This window comes from Camelus dromedarius, chromosome 29 (assembly GCF_036321535.1).
Source record: "Camelus dromedarius isolate mCamDro1 chromosome 29, mCamDro1.pat, whole genome shotgun sequence".
NCBI lineage: Eukaryota > Metazoa > Chordata > Mammalia > Artiodactyla > Camelidae > Camelus > Camelus dromedarius.
In genome coordinates this window covers 23,485,601-23,497,602 of record NC_087464.1, presented here as the reverse complement: position 1 = coordinate 23,497,602, position 12,002 = coordinate 23,485,601, and the positions used below count along the sequence as shown (strand labels likewise).

The 12,002-nt window shown below is 44.7% G+C and overlaps 1 protein-coding gene across 4 annotated transcripts in view; it reads left to right on the top strand.

Annotated features, from left to right (window-relative positions):
* The first annotated feature begins 418 nt into the window (after positions 1 to 418).
* Positions 419 to 12,002, top strand: part of ARID3B (AT-rich interaction domain 3B) — a 48,036-nt gene continuing 36,452 nt past the window's right edge. For all 4 annotated transcript variants that reach the window (XM_031440839.2, XM_031440838.2, XM_064480703.1 and 1 more), the window contains exons 1-2: positions 419 to 532; positions 3,076 to 3,707. In XM_031440839.2, the coding sequence (XP_031296699.2) occupies positions 3,153 to 3,707 (555 nt within the window). In that variant the 5' untranslated portion in view covers positions 419 to 532; positions 3,076 to 3,152. The remainder of the gene's footprint in view (positions 533 to 3,075; positions 3,708 to 12,002) is intronic.

Below are 12,002 nucleotides of genomic sequence, written 5' to 3'. Positions count from 1 at the left end.
GTCGGAGGTTAGGAACCAGACTGAAGCAGCCAGAGACCCTGACACTCCTTGTCTTTTATTTATCTTACTCCCTAACTACCGCCCGCCCGCGCTACACTAACCTCCACAATCAGAAAAGAGGCAGGAAAGTGGCAGAAAAGTGTGTATGCAAACCGGCTCTTTTCAACTCCCCGCGGAAGTGCTCCCATCGGAACTCCTCACTGTCCGCGCTTTCCCATTGGCGGAAGCTTTCGCCAGCCTGGACCTGCTTCCGCCCACGACTCAGGTGGGGCTGTGCCTAGAAGTCACTTCCGCCAGACCCCGCCCCTCGTTCCCCTTTTGGCCGCTTCCGGCCTCGGGCCCCGCCCCATCCCGTGTGGCCCCGCCCCCTTCCCGCCCCGGGCCGGCAGCCCGGCCCCGCGGCGCCGCTTCCGGTGCGGGCCCCGCCCCGGCTGTGGCCCCCGGCTGCGGAGAAGTCTGAAACGCCGCTGCCGCGCCGGGGCCTGAGTGGCCGCCTCCTCCACCGCCGGGGGAGCCGGAGCGCCCCGCACAGGTAAGCCGCGCGGAGCGGGGCGCCCTCAGCCGCGGCGGGAGAAGGGAATGTGGCAGGTGGAGGGGACCGAGGGGTGAGAGGGGAGGCAGGTGTGTAAGGGGAGACGTGAAGGCGCGGGCCGGCGGGGCTCGGGGGCCGCGGAGGAAAAGTGAGGGCACTGGGAGGAGCCCGGAGGCGCCCTCGCCCATTAGGGTGATTAGAGATAAAGGGATGGGAAGAGTAAGGGGCCCCCAGGAACTGAGAGGGCAGGGTAGGTGGGGTTAGGGCGATCGAAGAAGAGCCAGCGGATTGGCTTGGAAGGCTTGGTAGAGGTAAAAGTGGTAGGGTTGGGTTGGGGAGTATAAAGAATGGTGGGGAGTAGGGGGAGGTAGGGGGCTTATAGTGGACTGAGGCCGGAGGGATCCAGCAGCGAAGGTAGAGGGGATGGTGGGCGAGGCCGGGTTCAAAGCTGCAAGCAGTCCGTTGGCCCTGGGCTTTGAGGTCCGGGAACTTTAGGGGAAATGGGGGAGGGGGCGTGTGAAAGGATGGAGTAGTTTAGATTTCTGAGACATTAAGTTTTCTAAAAGTAGGCAGGTGGTATTGTTGTTTGGATCAACTAACTGCTTAGGGACGGGAGAAGATAGGCTCTTTGGGGGAGGGTGTGTGTGTCGAGTTGTAGAACTGAGTCATCTCAGTCTTACTAAAGAGGCTGTGAGACACCTCCCCCTCTGCTAGGGACAGCACACAGAGAAGATGGTGCCACAAGACGAGAAGCAGTTATTCAATGACTGGCAGGACTTGCTTGAAAAATTATCCCGCTTGTGATTGATTGACTGTAATGGATATAAGGAGAATTAAAATTATTTGCTTTATTCTTTTGTTTAATTTTCTTTGATGCACATTGTTTTTATTTTAAGTGAACGCTTTTGGCAACTGGATTTAATGTGGGTGTAAATGTTTTCTTGCTTTGTTACACTATAAAAAGGGCTATAGCAGAATGAAAGTATTGCTGCAGGCATAACTCACACTTTCTAAAGTGCCAAGAGAGGAAGTAAAGGCAGTAAGAGGCAAATTGGAATTTGAATCTTTCACAGAATGCGAAAGGCAAAAGCAATGCTTCTTAGATAAAAAGAAAATGAGAATTTTTAAATTTCTACTTTTTTGCATAGCTTTAAAAGTTGTACCTTTTTTCTCTGATCCATTTTTAAAAATTCATAAATCCAGGCAGTTTTTATTGCTAGGGGTGTGATTACTTCCCCATGAATTTTTGAAGATGCTAGACATTTAGGTTTTTTTTTTTTTTTTAGTCTTTATACCCAGTACTAAAATAGTGGAACAATGCAGATACCAAGTCCTAACCTATGTGCAACTTCTTCTTTCATGTGATGACAACGTTGTAAGCTATGTCGCAAGTCCTGTTCACCTAAAATTTGCCCATGCATAGTAATTCATTCAGTTATGAGGACTTGATGAGAAAACATAACTCAAGTGAGGTTTGTTGGGGGCTGGGGGCCTGGAAGGAGGAATGGAAGGAGGGGTGGTTAGAGGAGGAGAGGGTGTGAAAGGGGTGTGTGTTTGGAGACTGATTGGTAAGAATGCTGATAAACCTGCCCCTAGAATACTTTTGGCCTGAAAGCCTTTTCTTTTTGTATTTGTCATAGAATATCATTGAAGTGAATCAGAAAGAAAGGGGATGTGAAGAGATTTACTAGGCTGTTTATAAAAAAGAAGCATTAACTCGTTTAGACAATATTGATATCTGTTTCCAATTAATTAACTTAAAAATCTCCAGAGGAATTCCCCCGTTTGTTTTTGAGTGACGACTGCAATTTGAAACTCTTGCCTCCTTGCATGTTTCTTTCTCTCATGTTGTTGAAATTGGATTCTTTTTGAGGCTGTAATGTCCAGTTAGCATGGCTCAGCCCACTCAAAAAGCAAGCTGGCAATTTGATCTGGGAAATTTGAAAAGTTTAAACCCAAGAGCAATTTGCTAGGTTCTGCTTTTCTATGAGAGAAGTATTTTTGTCTGTCTCACAGCTCTGTGTCTTGCTTAGATGGTAATATCTTTCTTTGATGGGCCTGGGAGCATAAGCAATATTCTCTTTTATAGGCAGGCCCTTCTTTCCCTTTTTTAATTGAGGTTTTCATGCTCACAACCTCTGTACAGTACAAACCCAGTTGCTTTTTCAGTAATAAACAGGTTAGTGTTTGATAATGTTGAAGGAGAGAGATCAGAACACAGCTGTTTGCAGACCAGATGTCATCTGGATTGACTTCTTTTTAAACCCACAGCAGTCGGCCGCTACTACAATTCATCCCGCAGTCCGCCCCTCAAATCCTGTTCCTCTTCTTCACACTTTTCCTTACCCCCCTACCCACCCCCGCCAACCCAAACGCCACACTCCCACCACTCACTCATCTTAAAACTCAGGCTTAGGGGCATACATTTAATGTTCAGAACTCGTGGCCTTTACTGGAGAAAAGAAAACCTTTTTATTCGTGTTTTACATAGTTTTCCTCCCCTCTTTTCCCTCCTTCTTTTGGTTTCTGTTAATCACCTGAAGGTTTAGACCTAGCCTGCCTGCTGGGCTGTGCCCAGGTTCAGAGCCATGCCCGTCGGTGGGTGAAGTTTGAGGCAGTGATGGAGCCACTGCAGCCTCGGCAGAAGCAGCAGCAGCCGCCGCCGCCACCACAGCCACATGTGGCTCCTCTGCGGATGGATGTCAGAGAGAAGCAGGGGCAACAGATGAGAGAGGCCCCGCTCTTGTATGCCCAGAAGCTGGTCACACAGCAGACTCTTCTTTCTGCCACGCCTGGGAGGCCTTCTGGCAACCCTACCCTGGGTCCCTTAGCCAGAGTTCCACCAGCCACAGCAGTGGCCCGAGTTTTTGAACGGAGCATGGTGAACTCAGAGCCTCAGGAAGAGGAAGGAAGTTTGGAAGATGAGGATGGGGATGATGAAGTTGAAGAGGTGGCTGAGAAAGAAGCCCAGGCTGCTTCAAAATATTTTGATGTGCAGAAAGTGGCTCGTCAAGACCCCAGAGCAGCACCCGTGTCTGGTCTACTTCCAGCGCCAGGGCTCCCACCACATGGACAGCAAGCTAAGGAAGACCATACCAAAGATGCTTCTAAGGCCTCAGCTTCAGTCTCCACAGCAGGGCAGCCGGGCTGGAATCTGGATGAGCAGCTCAAGCAGGTCAGTCTTTTGGTGGGGGTGGGTGCTATTTGTTCTCCCTAAAGGCTGGCCAGGGAGGGGCACTGGACTGCCAGGGCCGGGGTCTGGGCCAGTCTGTGCCTTCTCAACCTGCTTCCGTGACCAGCAGCCTAAATGTGAATAGACTTTTCTTGATTTGAATGAAATACGTGAGTTACTCCTAATATAAATCCTTCCAAATTTGACGTGAAACAATGTCAGTACAGTCTTTCTTTTTTCTTTTTTCTTTGTTTTAGGAAGAATGAGGTTGCAACAATGTTATGAGGGATATCTTAAAATGAGATGTGTGACTCTAATTACAGCTTTTCTAGTAGTATGGTAGGAGAACAGTCTTGCCTAAGATGGTATCTTAGCTCCAGGCTAACCCAGGATAATGCTCTTTAAGGACAGTTCTGTTGTTTTGTTGCTAAACATAGTTGATGAGAAGCTTTTGCATTGTGTGTATTTTCCAGCAAAGAGCCTTGTAGACATGACTTCATTTCTCACCTTTACATCACCCCCTTTGAAACAGGGCAGGGTAGACCTCAAAATTCCATCTGTAGCCAAGGTAGGCTTCAGTGATTCCCAAACGTGGCAGAGCATGAGAGTCATCTAGGGAGCTTTAAAAAATACAGATTCCGGGGTCCTAATGAATTATCTCAAGGGGTGGAGCCTAAGGAATCTGTCATCAACCAAGTGTTTGCCTTCTAATTCTTCAGTCTCTGACTTGCCATGCAGCTTTTCTTCACCCAAAGAATGGAGTGACAGTAAGTTCTTCTGAGTGAAGTGACTTGGTGCTTAGGCAGGGAGCTCATGATAAAGCTGGTAATAATATCTGGGTATTCCTCATAAGCATGTATACTTCATGTGGTCCAGCAGTGCTGTTTAGAAATCAGTTATGGGTTTGCACAGGGCAACTGAAAACTCATATAAGAAAGGTCCTTTGTAAGCTGGAAAATTACCGTCTTTGTATCAAGGAGCCCTGCCTATGCAGTTGATCTGAGTTGTACGGTAGCAGTGTGTGCAGTCGATTCCAGAGTCAGCAAAGTGAGGTTCAGATCCCACCTCTTCCATCTATTACCCTTGTGATGTTTTGGTAGGGCTCTTAATTCCTCTGAGCCTTCTGTGAAATAACAACAGTGTGAAGTGAACCTCCGAGGATGCTGCAAGGATTAACAGAGCTAGCACGTGGTAGGCGGTGGTGCTCCAGGTGCTCTTCTATGCAAACAGTGCCTTTCTCTGCCGCATCCACACGGACATGCTCGGCAGCAGGGCAGATGCTGAGATGCACAGAGGTTTTCCCTCTGATCACCAGGGAGGCAGTGGCAGAGCTCGGACTAGGATCAGAGAATCCTAGCTCCCCTGACAGCAGCAGCCTGGCCACCAGCCCAGACCCGCCTCCCGGCTGATTGCTTTGGTTTAGCAAAACATCTGTGACTTGCCGGCAGTCCCCGCACTGCTGTGTGGTTGGCAGAGTTCCACGCCGGCCGCTGAGTCAGCTCCTAGAGGGATCCCGCCCTGACAGCACTGGGAAAGTTCAGGCCCGAGGCGCTGGGCTGCCCCCTCCTTGGCAGCTGGCCAGCCTCTGCGTGTGTGCGGTCGTTCCTAGAAAGTGCAGCCTCGTGCGAGGAGCGAGTGGAGCTCCAGTGCCTGTCTGTCTTCAGGAAGTGCAGCAGGTGTTGAGGTCAGGCCATTACAGCTTTGAAAAAAGAGACTCTGCAGAAGTGGCGTGTGCATGCACACACATGTGCGCTGTGGCGGGCACCCAGCACTGGTTCTAGGCAGCATCAGCCCCATGACTACACGGTCCAGTGCTCGGGAGGCTGGTTGTTGGCTTCTGAAACTCTTCATGTTCATTTTAAGTTTCTGAGGCATACTCACTAATTATAGACTGCCTGGCAGAGCACCTGCCAAAATGTTTTAAAATGCCATTGTAGCTGAGGCCTAATCTCACACCCTAAATTTACCCTCATCCTGGATTTGGAGATCAAGAGCTGGGTTAGGGGCTCACTGGGTAACAGTGATTGTAAACCTTAGATGTGCACCTTCTTTTCTCCTTTTGAATTTAATTGTTCAAGATTGATTTGGTCCATGCCCTCCTCCTTTGTCAAATCCTGCTTCTAAAAGAGGTAAATAATGTGCTTGGGGATTTAAAAAACCTTTTAGTTGTGCTTTGAAAGGGGGACTAAAAAAATAATATCCTTAGGGAGATCCTGTAGAATCCATTACAAACTATGAGACCACCTTTTTTTCTTTTTTTTTTAATTCATAATCTTTTGTTTCTCATGTAGTTAACTACTAGAGAACTGAAAAAGAGTATCCCCTGCTCTAGCAACAATTAACAAAGGTCTTTTACAGTCGACCCAGAGTGATCTTATTAACGTGTGACAGCTCATTTTGTTCTTTTACACAACAGACTTTTACAGAGGCTTCTTTGGGCCCAGCCTGTGCTCCATGGGCTAAGGCGCGCATCTCCCTCAGAGAGCCCACCATCTAGCGGAGGCACTGTGGGCGCCTCAGAGGGGACTGAGCCTCGGGTTGCAACAATCTCCTTCTGTCCTGAGTTGGCTGAAGCCTAACTGCCCAGTCTGAGCTATACTGCAGATACTTTAAAACAGAGTTTTGTTTCAGTTATTCATACACCAAGATAAAGTTGATTTTGTCTTCAGCATAGCTAACCAAGCTTGGTAAACCAACAGGAATACTCAAAAGTATTTTTGCAATATTTGGGGGTGGCATAGGCATTCACAGCAGGCATCTGCCAACTGAAAAGCAAAATTTGAAAAGTTTAAGGGCTCCACACATTATCTTTTGCTTCTGAAATCTTTCTTACAACATGTAAAATCAAAATTATTTCATGTTTTCTCCTTGAAGAAACTCTTAGAAAATAATTGCTTCTCAAGGCCTGGGTTGTTAGAAAGAGTGTGGTGTTCTCTGACACCAGAGCGATGGGGAGATGGATAACACCATTGAGCAAACTGTCTAAGATCCATCAGATTTCGATGGGCAGAGGAAATATAAGACAACAGAGAGCTGAGGGTCCCTTCTCTCAAGGAAGATTAATAGAACTCTGTGGGCATCCAACCATCTGGGGGGTGTTGCTGTCCCATTAGGGGTGGTCTTCTGTCCTTCTGGGAAGAGGGCAGTTCAGGCAGTATGGGCTTTTCTCTGTCTTGAGCCTGTTAGTGGAGATTCTGATTTTCTGTATGCTTTGTCAGTCACTTGGATTACTGAGTGTGGGAAGGAGGAAGGTTGACTGCTTGGTCTCCAGAATCTGTTACAAGAGTTCCTTGAAGTAGTAAGGTGTGGTCTCTGGGCTGAGCCTCCTTCTCTGGGTATATATTGCGTGTCTTTGGAACATTTGACCCTTTTAGTAAAGATTGCACAAACTGTCACCTGAAAATAAATAAAATCATGAGCTTTCTCCACTTTCTTTGGAGGCCTACTTTGCATGTCCTTAGCTCCTTTATTCACAGTGGAATCTGTCCAGATCAGTGGTTCTCAGTTGGAGGCTCTCTCCCCACCCCGTCCTGCTGCCAGGGGATGTTTGGCAATGTTCAGAGACATGTTCAGTTGTCGTGACTGGGACAGGAGGAAATGTGCTACTGGCATAGAGTGGGTAGAGGCCAGGAATGCCACTGAACATCCTACAGTGCACAGGACAGTCCCCCAGAACAAAGAATTATCTGGTCCAAAATGTCAGCAGTGCCAGGGTTGGGAAACTGCTTTAGCTTGTGTAATGAGAAGGAGCATACACGGTGCTTTCATCAGCCACTGCCCTAGGCTCTTCCTTTGTGTTTTAGTCTTGGTAAGGAGGTGTTTGGCAACCTTAACTTTTCTTCACTTCTGTTTTCAGTATCTGTGTTGAGTTTGTATCTTCACTTGTCATCATCTGGGTGAGCAGACTAGACTGTCTGTCACTTGGGAGAAGACTGGGGCCTAGAACTTACAGTCTCTTATTTGGCTCTACCAGAGGGTGTTCCAGATCTGTGTCTGTGTCTGTGATGTCGATGGTGATTTGTGAGAGAGCTCGGTTGCCCTTCTAGACATTAACCCCAAAAAGTTAAGGCATAAATACTCAGCTAACTTGTTCCATAGTAAGAGATGTAATTGTTAATCAGCATTGTTTTGGGAGCTGAAAGATGTGGATTTGGATCCTAGCTCCATCACTTGCTTGCTTGGGACAGATGTCCTGACCTAACCTACCTTTCTGAAGCCACACATACATCTTTCTCAGAGGATGACAACCCTCTCTTACCACCCGCAGGGAGCAGTTTTAAAGACATTGGAAAAGTGGAAGAAGAGTATAAACTAGGCACATTTCTTCTTTAGATAGAAGTAAGCTTTGTTTATATTAAATTCTTATACCTACGTGATCAGTGATTGACTTGGGTCCTTATCCTTTGTACCAAAGACTAATCTCTCCATGTGTATCCCAGATCCCATCCCCTCCTAATGTGCAGGGACTTGCTCCATCAGTGAGCCCATTTCCTGATTCTTTGGACTCTCTTCTGAAGTTTTTTCCACATTCACACATGTTCTACTATGTCCCAAATTAAAAAAAAAAAAAAAAAAGGCAAAACTCCTTTAATCAGTGAATCTGCCTGATTCAGTTGTTCTGAGGAAATGAGAAGTCACTTTTTAGAAACTTTCCCTTGACTGCACATCTCCTTCCAGCTTGTTCTTTAGTCCTAACTGTCCCCTACTTCCTGCAGAAAAGCTGCTCAGAGGAATTGTCTGCACTCCTTACCTCCATGTTGTCACCTTCTACTCCATCCTCAGCACACTTTATCCTGGACTCTGTCTCTTCCGTATCCCTGAAGCGCTTGGTAAGGCCTTCTGATGACCACCATGTTGCTAAGCCCAGCCTGCGCTCTCCTCATTTGATTCCTCAACAGTATCGAATTCAGTAGACTCCTCTCCTTGAAACATTACCCTCTTTTGCTTTCTATAGCCCCTCCATTCACTTATTTTCTTTTATTTTTCTCTCTTCTATCTGACCTCTAGAACTCCTAGTTCCCCAGGGCTCAGTCTTAGATCTTCTTCATTATATGCTTCTCCTGGGCAATTTCTTTCACACTCATGGCTTTAAATATTATTCACAAGCCATTGACTGCAGTGTATATTGTTTGAGCCCATGTTTCCATTCTGAGTTCCATGAATATATTCCCAACTTCTTGACATTTCCAGTTAGGTGTTTTACTGACATCTCGAGTTTAATACATATAACTTAATTTTCAACCTATTTCCTGCCACAATCATTTCCTCCTTTATTTTCCTTCTCTGCAAGGGCCATTTCTACCCACTTGGTCATTCACATCAGAAACCTGAAAGCTGACTACCTTTGTATACCTCATACTCCATCACTCCATCTGGTAATGTCCAGTCCATCACCAAGTCTTATCAGTTCTGGAATCCTGCAGCTTTTCTTCTCCACCATCACCTGCCTAATCCAAGCTACCTATCTTCTGTTGTAGCTATGACAAGTTTCTGTGTCTTCCCTCCCCTATTCTAATCCATTCTCCACTAGCAGCTAGAGTGATCTTCTAAAAAAACAGATCAGATTATGTCACTCCTTTAATGCCCTCCAAGTATGTCATCTGGTTGCTCTAATTGTAAAAGCCAGAATCTGCATAATCTGATCCCTGCCAGCTTCTCCAGCCTTATTTTTGCCAATATCTTGATCTGTCACTGCACACCAGCCACTCTGGGCTTTGCGTATGTTAGTCCTTCTGCTGGCACACTCCTCCAGGCCAACTCTTACTCAGCCTTCAATTTTCACCTTAAGCATCACTTCCTAGAGGCATCGTCTTCACCTTTAGTGTAGATCATGTTACAGGAATACCTCAGAGATATTGCAGGTGTGAATATCTCAATAAAGTGAGTCACACAAATTTTTTGGTTTCCCAGTGCATGTAAAAGTTACATTCACATTATACTGTAGTCTAATTAAAGTATGCAGTAGCATTATGTCTAAAAAAGCATTGTATATACCTTATTTTAAAAATGCTTTATTGATTAAAAAATGCTAACCATTATCTGAGCCTTCAGAAAATTGTAATTTTTTTACAATTGTAATGTCAAAGATCACTGATCACAGATCACCATAACAAGCATAGTAATAATGAAAAAGTTTGAAATATTTTGAGAATGACCAAAATGTGACAGAGACATGAAGCGAGCATATGCTTTTGGGAAAATGGCACCAATAGATGTGCTCAATGCAGAGTTGCCACAAACCTTCAAGTAGTAAAAAATGCCGTATCTGCAAAGTAAAGTGAAGCACAGTGAAATGAAGTCTGCCAGTATATGCTGTCAATGAACATTATCTATTATATTTGTGTGGCTTATCTGTTTCATATTCCTATACTAGATGGTAAGCGCTAAGAGGATCGGGTCTGTGTTTTGCTTACCAATGTGTCCCTGCACCCAGCAGAATAATGGCAGATAATAGATGCTGCATGAATACTTGTTTCTTCCACTTTCTTTTAATTTGCCCTGTTTTTGTTGTTGTTGTTGTTTTTTAATGTTTGTAGCACTATCTCATTTCTTGGGGAGGGGGGAACGATTTCCTAGAGCAGTTTTAGGTTCACAGCAAAATTGAGCAGAAAGGACAGTGATTCCCCATGTACTCCTTGTTCCTCCCACATACACACACACATAGCCTCCCCTGGATCAAAATCTGCACCAGAGTGCTACATTTATTGCAGTCAATGAACCTGCACTGATACATCATTATCACCCAAAGTCTGTAGTTTACATTAGGGTGAGTACTTTTGTTGCCTTAAAAATCCTCTGTGCTCCACCTATTCATCCCTCTCTCTCCCTGAACTCTTGGCAATCATTGATCCTTTAATTGTCGCCATAGTTTTGCCTTCTCCAGAATGTCATATGGTTGGAATCATACCAACCTTTTCAGATTGGCTTCTTTCACTTAGTAATATGCATTTAAATTTCCTCCATGTGTTTTCATGGCTTGATAGCTCTTTTCTTTTTAGCACTGAATGATACTCCATTGTCTAGATATGCCGTGGTTTATCCATTCATCTACAAAGGACATCTTTGTTGCTTCCAGGTTTGGGCAAGTATGAATAAAGCTTCTATAAACATCTGTGTACAGGTTTTTTGGTAGATACAAGTTTTTAACCCATTTGGTAGATACCAAGGAGCACGACTGCTGGATTGTATGGAAAGAGCATGTTTGGTTTTGTAAGCAGCTGCAAAGAGTGGCGCTACCATTTTGCATCCCTACCAACAATGAACAAGAGTTCCTGTTACTCCTCATCCTCGCCAGCATGTGCTAGTGTTAGTGTGGGATTTTGGTCATGTATTGTTTTTTTGTTTTTTAATTGAAATTTTCATTGAGATAATTATAGATTCACATGCAATTCTAAGAAAGAATTGAGATCCCTATACACTTTGCTCAGTTCCCCCCAATGATAACATTCTATAAAACTATGGTATACTGTCACAACCTAGATACTGACGCAGATATGACCCACTGATCTTTTTTAGATGTCCCAAGTTTTACTTGTACTCTGTGTATGTGTCTGCCCTGTTTTTAAGCCTATTTAATAGTTTTGTATTTAACACATCTTCTGAAATTCTTGTTACTTAACCAATGCATTTGAAGCTCAGATTTCTTTCAAGGTTGCACTTTTGCAGTATCCCACAAGATTGTTGTTGTTTTTTAATTGAAGTATAGTTGACTTACAATGTTGTGTTAGTTTCTGGTGTACAGCATAGTGATTCAGTTAGCCCACAAGTCTTGACATGCAGTGCTTTCGCTGGCTACTGCTGAGCATTTCAGAGTTGCAGTTGTGATTGCTCCTTCAACCTATGGGTTGTTTAAAAGTATTTTTTAGTTTCCAGATACGTGGGTTTTATCTTTTTAAAAAATATTAACTTATTAGTAGCTTATAATTAAGCTCTAACCATTGCTAGAGAACAGGTATGCTGTCAGTTTTCTGGAATTTGTTGTGATATCCTGTGTTGGCCTTGTGGACAACCAGTTTCTATAAATTCTCCATGTGTGCTTGGAAAGAATGTATATTCTCTATTTGATAGAAATGGGATTGCTTAGCTGTCTGTTGGGTCAAGCTTATTGTGTTATTCAGGTCTTCCTTATCCTTACTAAGTTTGGTTTGTGTGATCACTTTCAGAGAGAGGTGAATTAAAATATTCCAGGGTAAGACTGGCTTTCTTTTGATTAATATTAGTGCATTTTTTCCCCTTATACATTCCAATCTTTATATCTTGAGGCCACATATAAAAGACCTATAATCTCTCTTTTTTATT